Raw genomic sequence first — 18,172 nt, forward strand, 5'->3', positions numbered from 1 at the left:
TGTTGCTGTAAGATGGGAGCAGCTGTGGCTTACATTTGTAATAATATAATTAACTTAACTCAGTTCAGACTTGTAGTGTCTTAATCACATTCAAATTGCATTTTAATGTGATGTGTATTTATAGCTGTATTAGCTGCTTATATAGATCAGGTAACAGAGCTGAAGTCAATGTAAATGAAAAAGTTTTGGTTTTAAGAGGCCTCTGTGACAACACAGAGTGAAGTGAAACAAAATAAAAAACTCTTTGTACTTCCATAGGCAATGCATGATTGTTTGAACAGGACAATATACAGTTGCAATTTCATGCAAAATTGACCAAAGTTGCACCCACTGCCTGATCTGCTTAAACAAATCCTATGCTGCACTACTTCAGCCAGTGCAACTGCCTGTTGCATGTGCAAGCTAATTTTCAAAAAATACCCTGTGTATGAATATATATTTTTTAATTCTTTTTTTAAATTTTTAAATTTTGACTTAAATATGGAGTTGCATAATGGTGACAACATGGTGGCAAATATCCAGCAAAAGTCACAAAAGCGTGCACAGTTAAAGTTTATAGTAGCATTAATGATGGCTGTATTCCATTTAGCTGCTTCAATTTCATGGACTTGATTGTGTGTATGCTAACTACCTGTCAACTCTCTCAGACACCTGGGGTCCGTTTCACAAAGCAGGTTTATTGAAAACTCTGAGTCTGTTAACCCTGAAATGAGGGAAACTCTGAATTTTCCGTTTCACAAAGGGAGGTAACTCAAACCAGAGAAAGAGGGGTAACTCTAGCCTGTTTCACAGAGAGAGGTAGCTTAAGCTCTCGGTCAGTTACTGTAGTAACAGACTCTATGAACCTAACCTGGTCGTGAGCAGGTTTTCTTCAGGAAACTCAGAGTTTCGCTCTGTCTCCTCCCTCTAGAATATAAAACCCTCATTCGACTTCCTCATTCATTCAGCCCGTCTCACGCGTGTGTTTGAGCGGTTACCGAATTAAAAGAAGAAACGTTGCGTCTCTGTGCTGCTCTGACCGCTTTGCAAAAGTCTTTTATATTTATGATAAAAAAAATCAAAAGACAAATCTGTGTCAAAGTCATCATTTTTAGATTTTCCACCACCACTGCCGAGAGCGCTCAAATAAGACGCCGTTAGTTATTGGATTTTTTTTTTTTTAAACTAACACATTCAGTTTAATCAACATGAATTATAATGTATGTGAAGTCAGCATCATGTTAGGGATAAAGCTGATGCACATTAAAACAGCCACTGAATGATATTTAATCTGTTTAATATTGAAAATATGATTGAAGTGCTTCCATTTACGTTTTTCTCCCGCTGGATTGCTCCTAAATTAATATAAATTTTAGCTTCCGGTCGTGATTAAGTATTAAATAAATAGACCAGTTCAAACTTGCAAATTTACTCGAGCAGCAGTTTCTTCCCACGCCGCTTCTCTCTCTTTTGCAGCTGCAGCCGTGTTACTTTATTTTTCTAAAAACATGCTCGTATTCGTTGAACGTCCGCATGAGGATTTCGAGCTCCGCTGGTGTGACGTAGGAGGACCTCTTTTTGTGTACCGTTGCCATGGTGAATCGTGGTGTCGGGGCTCCATTAATGCTGGCTTTTTACAGTCAGCGTGCACGCACTTAACTCCGGGTGAACCTACTCAGAGTTGATTGAACTAACTCTGATCAGCTGTTCTGGAACCGAAAACTCAGAGTTTCCTATCTCAGAGTAGATCAACTCAGAGTCCAGGGTTAGACTCAGAGTTTGTTGAACCTTCTTTGTGAAACGGACCCCTGAAGAGAACAGAACCATTGTTAAAGATATTATTAACACCTGTGCTTTTCCTCCTGTTGGATGTAAAAATGTCCGCTGCGAAATAAGCTCATGAGAGACCTGCTTTTCAGCTTAATAGTGTGAGAAGTGCATCCTTTTTTTTCATTTTTTCGCGGCTTGCGTTGGGAGTATATGGTTTGTGCCAAGGTCGAAAAAAAACCTGCTATTGGTACCCTCAAATGGAAGAAAATGAAGAGCTTTGAGACTGTGACATTAACGGAAAATGTTTATAAATATTGTAATTAAAGCAGCTAGGGAAGTGGGGAGGGGGGGGCAGAAAGACTTATCCTCTGATTCATCACAGTGTGCTAACTGCACTTAGAGATTTGACTAAAACATAAACATATTTAATGGATGTTAACAAATCTAGGAACTATTTAGGAACTTCATCAATATCCCCAAGCTAGTCTCGGCTTTAGAGATGGCAAAGGCAGTTGTTCAAAATAAACAATTATTTTGCCAGCTGGCCAAAAAAACAATGCCTTTAAACCCTTTTAGAAAATAAAGAATCCTATCATCCATGCAATCTGTCATTAAGGGACATGGTTTGCTTTGAGGCTTTTATCTGTCATCATTTTCAAGAAAATATACAGTCTTGGCAGAAGACTGGGCTGTCCTCAAGCAGTAACTTGAGCCAAACTGGGCTTAAAACATCATTAATGGTCCACAATTGTTACTTATTGAGCAGTATTTTTTATCAAAACTGCCACCTCAGGCAAAAAGGAATTGATCCTTATTACATAAAGTCCCTGTAATTCAATGTATCCATAGTTTTTTTTGTGTTGATAAAAATATTCACAGTAAACTAAATATTAACTTGGGAGGAATGCCAAAATTTGGTTCAATTGAAACATAAATACCAGATAAGTCAAACAATGTTTGATCCATGCAGTAATTGAAAGTTGTCTCTCACTCTTGGCTGACACAAACATTTTGCTTTCAACCATATTAAACAAACATGTTAATGCAGAACTGAAATATTATTCAAAGGACTCATGAAAGGTATGGGTGTTAGCACCAAGAATAGACAATGATAAAATTACATTGTATGTTAAAAGATAAACTGAACAACATTGGGCAGGGAAACCAAGCAGTACTGTGTGTGTTTCTATCAGCAATGAAATGAAAATACCTACTCTTAAAAATGGATTCAACTAATAAAATAGATGAAAAACTCTAATGAACTTACATTGTTGTAATTAAACCATACAATTAAATTAATCTCTGCCTCAGTCAGATAAAGTTCTATCTTGGCAGAGAAAATCCACAGAAGTACTCTCTGATCCCAAATCCTTTCTTCATCAAATGGCAAGCCTATACCAGTAACACTGGATATCAGTGGCTATTTTAATTAACCCAATGTGAGAAGCTCCCTGATCGGTGTCTCAGACAGTTTGTTCACTTGCTTAGCTGTGGCAGTGGCTCAATCAGTGACTGTGGAAGTAATTGAGCTGAATGAGCCTCACGCCCCCACACACCAATGCTAATAAGAGGTGGGATGGGGGCCCAGCAGGTGCTTTGCTTATGTCCTCATGTCCTCAGTGTCTGCTCTCCATTCCCATGACCAAGTGAAACCTTGTTGATAACACCAGAAGGCACTACATTATTAAATGTGTTACATTCAACAGAAAGCCACTGGTGATATTCACTAACACTAACACTAACACATTTATTGTTGCTATGGTAACAGGCCATTTTCTACCCACAGAAAAATCCATTATTGTTACTATATTAAAGGATAAGGGGCATCGATTATAAGCTAAGTAGTGATAATTAGACATTTAAGCACCATGCTTGATTTTCCAAACTCAAATGACTCATCTTTACATTTCGATAAATGTTGCAGTTGAAATGTGTCTTGATTAATAAACATCCATCCATCCATCATCTATACCGCTTATCCTGTTCAGGGTTATCCCAGCTGTCATTGGGCGGGAGGCGGGGTACACCCTGGACTGATTGCCAGTCAATCACAGGGCTGACAAATAGAGACAGACAACCATTCACGCTCACACCCACACCTACGGGCAATTTTGGAGTCATCAATTAACCTGACGAGCATGCCTTTGGACTGTGGGAGGAAGCCAGAGTACCCAGAGGGAACCCACGCATGTACGGGGAGATCATGCAAACTCCACACAGAAAGGCCTACTTTGTCCGAACCGGGGTTCGAACTAGGAACCTTCTAGCTGTGACGGTGCTAACCCCAATAGCCCCAATAAACATTTATTTGGGGGAAAAAAACAAGTTGGACAGGAAGCAAGCAAACTTTAGCCAAATCTTATATCAAGGGGCGCAAAATACCATATGGCATGCAGTCACAGCAGTAAACCCTGTGGTACCTTGAGGTCACTCCCATTGAGTCGCATTCTGTTGATCTTTCGACCACTTGGTCTGGTTGAGTCCACCCAATAGATAAATTCCTTCTTGTAGTCAAAGTCTATGTGGATGATGTTGTTGAGCCCCTAGTTATAATAGGAAAAAGAGCACAACAATATAACAATGTCAGTTAAAATTTCAATGAAAAAATCACACTTGTTTCCTGTTAAGTTGCAAAAACTCTTTCAAGCCCCTTTAATGGCAACAAAGGTGTACAACAAATCCCACATCGTATTTCAATTTAAAAAACACTTGTTTTATGGAGCTAGATATATGACAAAATTTGCAAAATACATTATGGCCATGTATGTACTATATGTCTCACACATATACAGTATATGCTTATAGATGTGATATGAGTCACTTTCCAAAATAAACACAGTATTCTCCAAAGTTGATGACAGTAGTACCTAACAAGTGAAGCATCTCACTTCCTTCTTATTTTGAGAGTTGCACATTTACAGTCTCCATCGGGCAAGTCTTTTTTTGCTACCACCAGGTTTCTGTCCCCTCAGTCCACGCTGACTTATTATACCACCAGATGGGGAAAATATGCACAGAAAGAATATATATATTCCAACCATGGATCTAAAAAGATAGGATTAAGGGTTTTCATGGTTTATAACTTCCTATTGCATGAATTATCAGGTTTATCACTCAACCTATTGGTATTTCCTTTTGATTGGGCTAGTCACTTATAATTAACAGGGTGTGGCCATTTTATTTACCTGCTCAACTTTTACAGTATGTGATGTGATATTTACTGTACCAGCAACATTGATTCATGTGGTTTCCCCATAGGTTCCAACACTTTTAGCTATATATAGCATTTGAAAAGCCAGTGGAGTCTCAAATGCTCTCTGAAGTCCATGTCCTATCAAAGCAGAAGAGTGCTGCACTCGGTTTCTCTGTCATGCTTACAGGACCCCACTGTCAGTCAGACAGAGCTGTTCACCAAAACAAGTGCCCCCACCCTGCTATATCTCACTGTGGGTGCTGAGAAAAGGTGTCAGATAATCTGACAGGCAAAATGAGACATCTTCATCAGATCATCAACAACCTCACAGACAGGCGCCAAAGTGTCCTGGGGGAGCCCTTCTCTACTCCACATGCTCCTTTTATCAGTGCCTCCATCCAGAAATACGTTTGCCATTAATATTCTCTAAAGACAGTATAAAAACCAACCGATCACAAGAATCACAAGCTTAGCACTAGAACTTTTCTTTACAGTGCAAGTAATTATCAACATCACCGTAAAATATACCATTGATTTCCCGTTTGAAATTTTCAAATAGTTTTTTTTTTTTCTAAAATGAGACATTTCTTACTGTAAAGCTTTTTGATGGTTGCAGTACCACTTCAGTTTTCCATTATAACTTTAAATTATCTCACATGCTGAAACACTGGCATTAAGCATTTTCTCAAAACTAAGAACATCCCGTAACCTGAATTCACTGATGTCTTTACATGGGCTGTCAACTTATTGTATCATGAAAAGCTTAATGAAACTTTCTTAATGTACAAATGCTATCCCATCACGTTTGCTACTCTAAAGCCTGGTGCTTCAGCTCTTATTAACCACAGAGATTCATTAAAACAAGCTACAGAAGACATATACAGAATGGATTTTAACAAAGTGTCAGAGTTATACAACATCATTGATGCCTCACTTGTGTTTGTGGTGGAGACAAATTAATGCTAACAGCAAAAGCAAAGCCAAAGGTAATTGATTGGTTCATTTGAAATTTACATAATATCACAATCATATAATCTGAACAGGGTATGTAATGGTGTGGTAAAGTGATATGAGGTCAGTGAAGTATCCGCCACCACTTAGCAGAGCCATGTCCACATTTCCCTCTCTAGCTTCCATTAATGCTAACACATAGTGATTAAAGTGATATGTGGCTGATGAGAACTCCGATACAGACAGCAGAGTACATCGAGTCAAGAGGTTAATACGACTGTGAGAGGAGACCGTAGGATACCCGTAGGCTGATGTTCACTAAATCACAGCCAACCATTTGTGATAATCAACAGTCAGATTTAAGCATTGCCCAGAGCAGCTGTGATGAGACCTGGGAATAATTGAAATAGCTTTTCCATGGGGTTCTCAATGGGGTCATTTTGCTCTCTGCCAATCAGAATAACCAGTTGTCTCTGCCCATAAAGTAGGGTTTGGGAAATCATGATGGACAGGAGACATCTCATTCAAACAGAAGTATACTTCACAGAGGTTGTGGGATATATCAAGCTTTAATCCAAAAAATTACATGTGAAAATCACTTGCACAGATTATTTTATTTGATGATGAAAATCTTAAATTTAATTTATATATAATTTTTGGAGAAAAGATTTTGTTGTGTGTTTTTAATGATTTCGGTGCTTTTCAGATCAAGGACAGTTTATTTCAGAAGGTAAAAAGAAGAGAGCAAAGTGATTGATTTGCAGGAGACTGCAAACTTTTCAAAACAAGTGTGCCTTCATCAAAGTCCAAAATGCATAATTTTGTCTGTCTGTCATAATGATGATATTCTAGGACAGTTACTTCAAATTTTAGCAATGCAAAACATACAATCACTTCCATTACCGTTTGATGTTATCTATAAAGGTACTATTTCCTACACATTTTCGCAGACATAATTTCACTACAAAGATTTTCAAAAGTGATTTAAAGCATTTAAAACAATATTTTATTAATTCTATAACTTTAAGAATGACCTCAGGACTTGAAATTAAATATATAAAGGGGACAATGTGGTAATTTGATTGATAACTTGTTCTTCCCTTTCAGCAGGATGTTTATTTAACAGACTAAGTTACTCTGTGACAATTTTACTATGAGACTATGTGATGCCAATCCCTTACCTGTTTCAAGATGGTGTAATTTGAGCCATCCACACTCAGCTTCCGAATCTCATGATGGTCTGCCATAATGAGAAAAGGCTCCTCAGCTGAAAAGAGGAACATGAAGTGTTAAAGAACCAGTGGGACCTTCAGCTACACACTGAAATTCTGCAAGCTAAAAGATCAGAAATCAGTTTACCTGACAGAGCCTTGCATTTGTTGGGGTTTCGATCCAAGGCTTCATAGCCATCCACACACAGGCACTTGTAGGAGCCGTAAGTGTTAATGCAGCGCTGGCTGCAAGGAAGGGTTGTGGCGCATTCATCAACATCAACACAAGTCTTCCCATCATCTTTCAGGTGGAAGCCAGGCCAGCATTTACACTGATGAAATAAAAAGACAAAGAAAAAGGAAATGTTATTTCGTCATGGATGCAGGAGATGTTAGACCATGAGTCAATGCTATAAATATATAAATATAATAGCGCACTTAGACATGCTCTGCTTTTACAGTAATTTTACACAGATCTGCAAAAAAAGCAGTCAGTAATGAATGTTTCCAAACCTAGCATCCTTCCATTCTACCATATCTGATGACATTGAAGCTATGACACAAATACTGTGCCATGGTTAAAAATTTCTCTTGTGTGACCAGGGCCCAGCGAAAATAGTCCAAAGTGCTTGTATCAGCTGCTCCGGACCTACTGCAAATCCCTTTCTTATCCAAACTTATAACCTTGAGGGCCTTTCTGCTGATCTTCCTGTTCAGACCACAAATGGATGAGCTAAGGGTCTGCATTGATGTGCTCTCTGCCCAGCTCTGCCCCTGTCATGACAGGGAAGAGAGGTTTTCTGTGCTTTCATCCACTTTTCTGATGCAGCGAGTGCCATGTTATGGAAGAGAGGAGAGGAAAATCCTGGGACGATGGCATAAACTGCTGCAGTCTGACAACAGTGACGGCCACCGGAACACTCCAGCAGACGTGGCCTTGACCTGGATTCAACCCTACGATCAAATGACACTATTGCCAGGCACAGCACAATCACCCGGCACCGTTGGGGAGCACAAATAGTTGTTGGCATATCATTAAGCTCTCCTTACAGCGTGCAAGGTTATTCAAAAAGTCACATGTTTAGTGATTTGCAAAGTAAAGGCTTGATTCATTATTGGTCATTGATCATTACTATCTACCCTGTACTACTAATATAGGTTTCACAATTAAGTCTGACTGCTGCAGGTGTGCAGCAGGTCATATCTTAGCTGTGACTCATAGTTGGAATTAAACAATCGAGGTGCACTTTGTCCAATGAGTTTGAATCTCTAAGGGTGTTTGCATTAGCACAAAATCACAATGGTTTGAGGTTGATGTAATTTCTTTCTGATTGTTATATTTCCAGCGTGGTTAAAGTTTTGTGGGAAGGATTACGCTTTATAGACCATCTGTATTCTGCAGATTATTCTATGGAGGTGTGCAATCCCAACTATTGAACCATGACTGGGTCACTGATCCCTTACCTTGAAACCCACAGGAAGATCTTGGCAATCCTGTGTGCACCCACTGACTCTGCGGTTCAAGCATTCGTTCACATTACAGTTCCTCTCATCTGAGTGGTCTCCACAATCATCTCTCCCATCACAGAGATTCCTCTCAGAGATGCAGCGCCCATTGGAGCACATAAAGAAGGAGCCATTGCACAAGCTTCCTGAAAAGAGAAAGACATGACTGTCACTGGCATAACCCCTTTTAATTTTATTTAATAAAGTTAAGGGATGTTTTTGAGCAGAACATTTATTTCTATAGATTCATTCTTTTGAAGAAAGTTCCCTCCTGGTTGTAGAATCTTTTGTTTTCACCATATGTCTCCGTGAGTTTCCTTGGCGAGTGGTGCTGCTGCTGGTGACATTGATGAAGAGATTCCAGCTGAGAGCCAAACAGCAGTCTTACCTGCGGCCAGACATTTGAGGTTCAGAGGCAGTTCGTCAGAATGGTCGGGGCAGTCTGCATAGCCATCACACTCCCACTGAGAGCTGAGAAGACAACGGCCATCCCCGCAGCGAAATTCCTCTGATCCACAGGAGCGATAGACTGAAGAAAGGGAGACACTTTTTCATCAAGTTACACTTGGGCTTGACAGTCACATTTCTTCAGTTTAAGGTGAAACTTTGGGTAGAATTCTGTGGCAGTTGTTCATACTGCTGTGAAGCAACATCAAAGTGTATATATCATTGCTGATTAACATATCAAGCCTTCTTGAGGTATTGTGTATAATTGTGTTCACAGCTAAATTTTCCAATCCAGTCACCACAAATTGTCAATGCCCAAATAAAACCTGGGTTGTATGTTATATGGTATGAAATGTAAATTACAAAACTCCAGAGAAAAAACAGAATGATCTATAACGGACCAGATTCTGAAAACCTACCACAATTTTTCTTTCATTTTCAAAAGCCTAAAAAATACTTACTCTGAACCATTTATTAAATATACAATATTAATCAGTATTAAAAATCTATATCTAATCTATCTATATATATTTAATATAACCCTTTTAATCAGTAATCATTCCATCATTTCATAAAATCTTATTATCAGAATTTTGCATAGAAGTCCGGGTAATGACTCCAGAAGACATGTAAACCATGTTTTAATGAGAATTTCCACTTTAAAGTAATAATCTCGAAGATTTCCATGTAAATAAATGTCTGTGAAGTCACTATCTATCGCCGAATGAGGTACTGCAATGGTGTTTGAGCCTATGGCCGACTGATGAAAGCCTTTGCATTTGCAGTATTACGGACTGGGTGTCTGGTGCGGCTTTTGTTGAAAAAATCACTAGCGGTGCCCAGTTAGTGACACGTTTTCCATCACCTAGCAGTGGTCGGTCTGCCAGTGAGGATAGGCGGCGCTAAGCGGCTGCTTTTGCAGTCTTGCGAGTAAACAGTAATGTACTATGGCTGAACAGAGAAAGGATCGATGACTACAGATACAACTTCAAAAATAAGTGAAAATACAAAGAAAAATAAACAAATTCAACGTTCAGATGAAGGCAAACAGTCTAAAAAGGAAAGTCAAGTGTTACAACCTGAGCCAACCATGGACTTCACACATGCGACACTGTCTGGATATCTGGGAAGTGTGCTCCAGCAATGATCATTTATTGCCATAGGTGCCGCTAAAGAACAAAACTGAGATCTTTGAGATAAAGTGATAATCTCGAAGATCTTAGTTTTGTTCTCTATAATTAATAGATTAAAGGGTAATTGCCACAGACACCCAGCCCATAATACTGCAAATGCAAAGGCTTTCATCAGTGGGCCATAGGCTCAATCACCACTGTGTTACCTCATAGATAGTGACTGAACATTTAACTTTAATCTCACTTAAACTTTTATTTTCTGTCAAAAATCAAACAATAATAATATAACATTAAGGAACAGTACAAATAAGGAATAAAAAACAAGGCCACCATCAATAAGTAAGGACATTTTCAACATACTCCATGCAGCTTTGATAGAGGCCTGATTCAAAAAACACAATAATAAATATTAATAACAAGAGAGGAATAAGATTATACTTGCCACATTCCACTGACTCATCAGACCCATCTCCACAGTCGTCGTCATGGTCGCAGACAAATCGCTGGGGGATGCATGCGTTGTTGCGGCAGCGAAACGAGCTGTCATCACATGTGTTGTTGGGTGCTAATGCATGACAAGAAGTATTTTCAAGTGCAAATCAATGGATTCACCTTTTTTTCTGAACATGGTGTGTAATATGTGTAAAACACAGCCATTAGTAAGCCTTTTGCTACTCCACTGGTCACTGTGTTTTCTAATAGTTTTTTTTACATCATGTAGTAGGCTTGAATGAAAAAAAAACAGTCAAGTATAAGCTGAAATGGCCCTGTACTGTGTGAAAGGCAAGCAGGATTACACCACTAACAGAAGGCGTCAATTGTGCAAAAACCTCCATTGTACACTACTTCCCACTATATAACAGACTTCTTTTCTTGCTTGGGATAAAATTTGCAAAGAGATTTACAGTAGGTGTTTGGTGGTTTTCATGTTCTGTGAGCTATTGTCTTACACACTGTAATCCAACATTATAAAAGGACAAGCAATGATTACTTATTCCTGGGATTACATACAAATTCACTATTTCACTTTTAAAACTGCAAGGAGCTTTTTGATGTGTGGAACTTGAGCTTACCACAGCCGGCTGCAGAAAGTTCATCACTCCCATCAGGGCAGTCCCTTTCCCCATCACAGAGCCAGCGTTTCGGAACACAGGCATATGACCCAGGGCAGCTGAACAGTCCTGGAGCACATGTCACTGAGCCTGAGAGGAAACAGGACCATATGCTCTACTTTCAAAAGATGAAGTATACTGTAGGTCAAATGCATGCTGAAGAGTGAGTTCAAAGGACACTAAACTGAAGCAAACATTTTGTTTAGGTAGGTCTTCTATTGCAGTGAGGATGTATTATTTCCTATAAAACAAAGCTGCTCTTCCCTTCAAGAATATATGGTGTGTAAATGTTTAAGTTATTGTTTTGAAATGATATCCCTTTAAGAGCTAAACATACTGTATATCCACTGTGCAGCAGTTTCCCCTTATGCAAACTAACAAATGATGACTCTGCCTTTGTGAGTAATAATTATTTCCTGGAACGTCGTGAGTCAGCAATATTATCCTTTATCTAAGGAATGCCCTTTAAGGCAAAAAATAAAGGTAGGAAAAAAAGGCGGCACTGAGAAACAGGTAAATAATTAGGCATAAAGTTGAAAGTTATTTCTAGCTTTTGACAATATTTTCCTGGAAACCTTTGGGCCACTTCATTTATATTTCCTTCACACTTTTTTACAATACAATAAAACATCCAGTGTTCACAGCAATTCTTGTCTCTTTATTGTGGTTGGATTCTTATTGTAGATTTCACACTTTGGAACTTCACACACATGTCTTTTGCCCATTGAAATATCTCTGCCTCTTGGGCCACAGTGATGAAAAATGTATTAGCCTCAGTGCCTACTGGAATCTTCAGAAATGCCTGCAGTCTCGTCTGTTGTCTCATTAAAGCTGTTTCATTTCTGTCCATTCATTTCCAGTTCTGCTTGGGTAACACATGGAGCTGCCACTGGTAATAAACCAGATGTGACCTTTCGCACCAGCAGCAGATTCCTCATGACATCCGAAAGGACACTAACCGCATATCTGCACGCTCTCGTCAAGGCCGTCTTCACAGTCGTTCTCCCCATCACACAGCCATTGTTTGGCAATGCACTTGTTCTTTGAGCAGGCAAACTGGTTCCACAAGCATGAAGAGTCTGCAGAGGGCAGTGGGAAAGAAATTACAATGCCATAAATAAAAGAAAATGAGGAGGAAACAAGAACAACAGCAACATACCCTATAGAAGAGGATATGTGTTTTTAATCAAAACCTAACTAGTGGGCTGCCTTCTGTTCGCCCCTTGCCTTGCTTGTTTCTCTCTGTAGTTTTTCTGCTTAGAAGCATGCATGAGTGTTGCTGCCACAAAAGGACTGTAAATATATGCTTTGTTTTCCTTTCCTCAGTTATTTTGAGGAGTTATTTTTTGAGGAGTAATCCCAGTTTCATTGCATAGAACATAAAATCCTCAATTTACACCTCAATTATACAAAAATTGAGATAAAATATTTTCAACAATATCAATAACGAAGCCCTGAGCTATTAAATTATGTTATTTCAAAGGAACAAGGCTGCTAGGGGTGTCGAAAACAGCTGGATGTCAACTATTGGAGCACTCAGTTTATGACTGTGTTAAAGCCATTGTGTAAAATGTGGATACATTCATAATCCGTACTGAGTTTGTGTCACTGAGCCACCCACTCTCCCTGGGGAGTCGTTCTGTGGTCTCTTTTTCTCAGATGTCAGGACTGGCAAAGTCTGCCAGAGCTTTGATGAGATGTTGAGAGAAGGAAGGGGGCTGTGTGCTCTAGGTCACACTGCAGTACAAGGAATTATGGATCCTACTGAGGGTTTGGGGTAGAGATGGGGGGGGGGGGTCTCAGACACTTTGTTGCTTTCCTTCCTGTCAGACTTTGTACATCACACAAGCTTTACGTGCCCTGATACAATGATGTAAGATAAGGAGGAGATAAACTTTAAATGGCTAAATCTGGAAACGGTGATTATCTAGACTTTCGGTACGTGATACTAAATTTGCACTTCAAATGAGAACAGCTGCTTCAAGTGTGAAACAAAATAGCAGGTCTACAGCCCATTAAAAGTATCAAAGAAAGGCTTTCATGTCTCATTTTCAATAGTTTTTCAAACAGCAGAAAAGCGTATTATGCACAGTGAAGTGACAAATGACTATTTCCTCTAATCAGATGTGGAATTTGAAATTTCTGAAATGTAATGACATTTTTCTCCAACCACAATGCCTTTGCAGTCAGATTATCTGTGGCTGGAGCTTTTTATATGATAATTAACTCGGAGGAATGGGAATATTGTCTATTTGTCCTGAAAAAGCTATTCAGAACTTCTCAAAGCATTGTGGCATAATTCATATCAGTTCTGATATAGGCACATTTGAAGCACGGGATGTTATCATTTCACACAGGCACAAATGACATTTTTAGATAAAAGAATATAAATGGTGCTCATGTGTTATACATCTCTCTAACAACATTCATGACCAATTTACAAAATAAATCAGATAACTGGAGGAGTGTTAAATATGAAACTGGATTGAGCTGAAATGCCTTCCTTTATCTGTAACAACTGAAATGTGAACAAAGGTGCTGGTTAATCATACAGGAAGACCACACCAGACTGTGGGAGATCTGCGTGATTTATTCTTAAAAGCAAAGACATGTAATTACTATGTTCATGTTTTATTCCTGACTATTTTTATTGGAATGAGTCTCTGGTGTCCTAAACTGCTGTGGTCTGGTTGGTTTGAAGGCAAAATGAATCCTACATAAACAAGACATCTGCAGACATGCTAACAGCTTCTTGAGGCTGCACTTAAGATATCAGCCTGTCCACATTCTTATAATGATGATGATGATGATGACAACATGTCAATGTTTAGCAGTTGTACTGTTTACCTTTGTTCTTTTGTTAGTGTGGTAGCAGGCTATAATTTAGTATCAGGTCTTTGGTCATAAACCAAAGTACTGGTATAAATATGATCTGATCTTATGATGATGCTCAATGCCAATTTAAGAGATCAACAGTTATGATAGTTTACCCTAAGTGGAACATGCCTGTTTGTATTAAATTAAATGTAATCAATCCCATAGTGGTCAGTAGATTTTTCTCCCAATCACAAATGTATACAGCATGGTATCTCAGTATGGCAGAGCTAGAGGAAAAAAAAAGGGGGCTAGCCAAGGTCAGAAGAATACATTTGTCAGGGGATTTGAGCGCCTATACACATTTTGTGCTAATCCATCAAGATCCATCAAGTAAAGATATTTCCAAGGCTTAGGCTTAGACATTTTGATGCCGGAAATGAAACATTAATGGATAACCAAAGATTTCAGAATGCATTCTTTTGGCACCTAGATATCTGGACATAATTGTATTGCACTCCATCCAATAGTTTACTTAAAGCTGAAAATGTCAACCTCATGGTGGTGCTAGATGAAGTTAGGACATCTTCAAAGTCATTAAAATCCATCTAAATATAATCCATCCAATAGTTAAAATAATGTAGTCTACTCTCGCACTGCTAGTATAGATAAAAAACCTGAACTGGGATGCAACAAAATTCCCCATTGTCTTTATTCATGTGTTACATGTTTCGTCTGTGTGTGTGTGTGTGTGTGTGTGTTTGGAATAGGGTGTGTTTGGTGTTAATAATTGCACGATATTGGATTTTTTGGCGATATCCGATGTTTTCCAACCCTTTTTGTTGATTGCCGATTTCGATACCGATATATTAGGCACGTTTTTTTCCACCTAATTGCAGAGCACATCAAGTCTCCCATGTAGTGGAATTGATATCATGCATACTCTTATTGTAATGGCCTACTGGCAGATTCTTGAGATGGACGATTTTGCCCCTCCTCACATGACCGATGCCAAGCAACCATTGCAAATAGCAACCGTCCGTTTCAGAGACTTTGAAAAGCTGCCATACAACAGGCATCTTGCACCCTTCTTCACGCTTGACGGACACACTCGAGTTAATGTTGTAGCATTACGTCAAGCTTTTTTAGGGAATGATAAAGCATTTAGGCATAATTAACGCGTTGTTTTATCGGGAGAAAATACCGGCAGAAAAATGACATATCTGGAGATGCCGATATGTCATTTTCAAGCCCTAATCTGCAGATACCAAAAACGTGCCGATAATATTGTGCATTGTGCATTAAGTATTGCAAATTGCAATTGCAATTCCCTTACTCCCTTACTTCACAGACAAGGTATTTCAATACTATTCAAGGAAGGCACACGGATGACAGCACTAACTAATGACTGCTCCATGACTTCTTACACTGTAATAGGCTAGAGCATGCAGACTACGGGCTAGCGAATACAATAGGCTGACAACTCAAACCCAGCCAGAAAGCAATTTGACACTGTGTGTGTGTACTGCATCAGATCTAATTACCTTGTGCATGTGTGTGACAGTGATGAGGTTTAACAGCTACTTTGACCACCTACATTAAAGAACCCCATCGATTTTGTTTTGATGCCAAAAGCACACAAATGGCTATGTGGGCAAGCTGTTGGTTTTGAGGGCAAATTATTCTAATCTGAACGATGACATAATTATGACCCTCCTGTTTAATTGAAGAGACCTTTACTTTGTCATTGTATGTTCTGCAGACATTACTATGTATCATGTTGCATCTGATGAGGGACATTGAGGATATGGTATCCTTACACATGTCACTTTATTATATTAAACCAATATATCCATCTCCAATATTATCTGTTCAGTGACTGCTCATTAATTAATATTTGCACTGGATGTGCTGTGTTATAATTCAAAGACACTAGGAGAAATGAAAAAAACTTGCACTCTCAATACTCTGAATTTGGGGTCGAAATTAGACTTTCAAACAAGCAACAACCCCCACTTGAGAAATCTCAAACACACAATAAGGGGGAGCGAAACAAAGTGAAGAGAAATTGCCTTGTGGCATGATAAACAATCATCTCTTGTCTCTCCATCTCCTCCTTATACGCTGTATGTAATATTTGTTCCAGGCCTGGGTCTATTTAAATGACAAAAACATTACAACAAATAGCTTCTTGTTAATGGAATATAAATATCCTTCCAACCGCCGACAGTGTTGTGTACAGCAACCAAATGCCTCATCTATTTCTACGCGTTAGAAAACAAAACATCATTTCAGTTGAATGTGAAGAAAGGTCTCCATGGGAGGTAAGATTTTTTTGGTTTACCACACTGGAACTCATCTGCTCCATCTTCGCAGTCTTTTTGGCCATCGCACAGCCACACGCTAGAGATGCAGTTCCCACTTGGACAGGCAAAGTGGCCTTCCTCACACTTCTGCCCATGGGAAACTGGGATGAACAACAAAACCAGGTCAGCCCTCTGAGCATTAAAAATGATTAAGGTTATTATCTTCCCCTAAGCTCTCTCTGAATCTCTTATTCCACTGTCATAATCATCTCTAAAAGTGAGATCTGTCTTAAGTCCTTTCTAATTGAAGCTGGCTTCCTTAATCTGCCTGCGAATGTACGTGCAAAATGTGTGATTTTGTGTTCGCTGCTCACTCTGACAGTTGGTCTCATCAGCATAGTCTCCACAGTCATTTGCACCATCACAGATCCATGAGAGGTGGATGCACAGCGAGGTGGAGTTGCAGCTGATGAAATCTTTTTCTTTCACCCCCAGCTTGTAGAAGTGAGAACAGTCTGTGTGGTCTGAATACAAAGCACAGCAACACAATGATTGTCTTATTACAATGGAAGGAACGGTGGAGGTAAGGGTGAGAGGGGCTGGATTCAATCTGATCTGAGAGAGGAGCACAAATTTAAGTTACTGGATCACAGGCTAAAGGACTTACTGCAGCTCTTCTCATCTGAGGCATCAGCACAGTCAATGACCTGGTTACACCAGGCGGAGCTGGGTACACAGCTCCCATCCTTGCAAGAAGATTCTGATGAGCCACACGTGACATCTGGGGGAGAGAGTTAGCATTTCAAAAAGATATGAGAACAGAAACAGCACTCAGATACTGTTACAGGTACGGCTCATAACAATACTAAGAAGCTCTTTCTGGGGAGGGTTAAAATTAGCTCCAGGTTGCAAACTGCCAGAAAGGAAGGTTTGGTTGCACTGCTTGTGATATAAACATTACCTGAATGTCATGATCCTCCTAGTAAGGGACCTCTTATTTTTTTTCATTTACCAGCTACTGCACAAAAGCTCTGAAATTATACCTATCTGCAATACATCATCAGAATAAAACTTACATAAAAGTATGATTAAATTTAATAGTAATAGAGAAAGATGTTGATGATGTCCCATTAAAAGAGAAAGTGAGAGGCAGAAAATGACACATCGTATTGAGATAAACTTTGTCCTTAAATCCCAAGTGCTGATTTCGAAGGTCCACATTAATTATAAGAATACCACTGTCTACTTATGGGTTATCATCTTGGTACATTATTAAGAGTCCCTACACCTCAATATTTCTACACTGTAGTCCAATCACAGCTAAGAAATAAATACAAATCTACCCTTAATGGATTTTTTTAACATCAAGGTCAAAACAAAAACCGTCAGAAGGGACACAAAGTAATGTCCTAGCTCTAAAATGCTGCTTTTACAGGTGGGGGCTGGTAGTCTCTTTGAATTAATGCGCTCTTTATGATCTTGGGGCTCATTAGACAGTAAAGGCTTAGCACAGCATGTGGCCTGGCGTGCCGTATTAATACAAGCGTGAGTGTGACTGGATCCTGCCCTCAGAGGTAGGATGGATTGAACAGGAGATCAAACGTCTGTGACTCACTGCTGCAGAAAGCTTCATCAGAGTTATCCCCACAGTCATCGATCCCGTCACAGAAATGACTGTTGGCCACACAACGTTGGTTGTAGCAGGGCCTGAAACCCTTCCGACAGCTCCTGTTGACTGAACAAAGTTTAA

General features: G+C 39.3%; 1 protein-coding gene across 1 annotated transcript in view; it reads right to left on the reverse strand.

Moving 5' to 3' along the window:
- Positions 1-18,172, reverse strand: part of lrp1bb (low density lipoprotein receptor-related protein 1Bb) — a 274,477-nt gene that overhangs the window by 50,099 nt on the left and 206,206 nt on the right. The window contains exons 47-58 of the mRNA XM_069662704.1: positions 18,038-18,157; positions 17,090-17,203; positions 16,797-16,946; positions 16,461-16,583; positions 12,262-12,381; positions 11,264-11,392; positions 10,633-10,755; positions 8,999-9,139; positions 8,569-8,756; positions 7,253-7,436; positions 7,075-7,160; positions 4,170-4,292 (exon numbers count right to left, since the gene is read on the reverse strand). Coding sequence (XP_069518805.1) covers positions 4,170-4,292; positions 7,075-7,160; positions 7,253-7,436; positions 8,569-8,756; positions 8,999-9,139; positions 10,633-10,755; positions 11,264-11,392; positions 12,262-12,381; positions 16,461-16,583; positions 16,797-16,946; positions 17,090-17,203; positions 18,038-18,157 — 1,601 coding nt within the window. The remainder of the gene's footprint in view (positions 1-4,169; positions 4,293-7,074; positions 7,161-7,252; positions 7,437-8,568; positions 8,757-8,998; positions 9,140-10,632; positions 10,756-11,263; positions 11,393-12,261; positions 12,382-16,460; positions 16,584-16,796; positions 16,947-17,089; positions 17,204-18,037; positions 18,158-18,172) is intronic.

Source organism: Semicossyphus pulcher, unplaced genomic scaffold, assembly GCF_022749685.1.
Source record: "Semicossyphus pulcher isolate SPU_LCO1_2020_fin unplaced genomic scaffold, fSemPul1.0.p SCAF_15, whole genome shotgun sequence".
Taxonomy (NCBI): domain Eukaryota; kingdom Metazoa; phylum Chordata; class Actinopteri; order Labriformes; family Labridae; genus Semicossyphus; species Semicossyphus pulcher.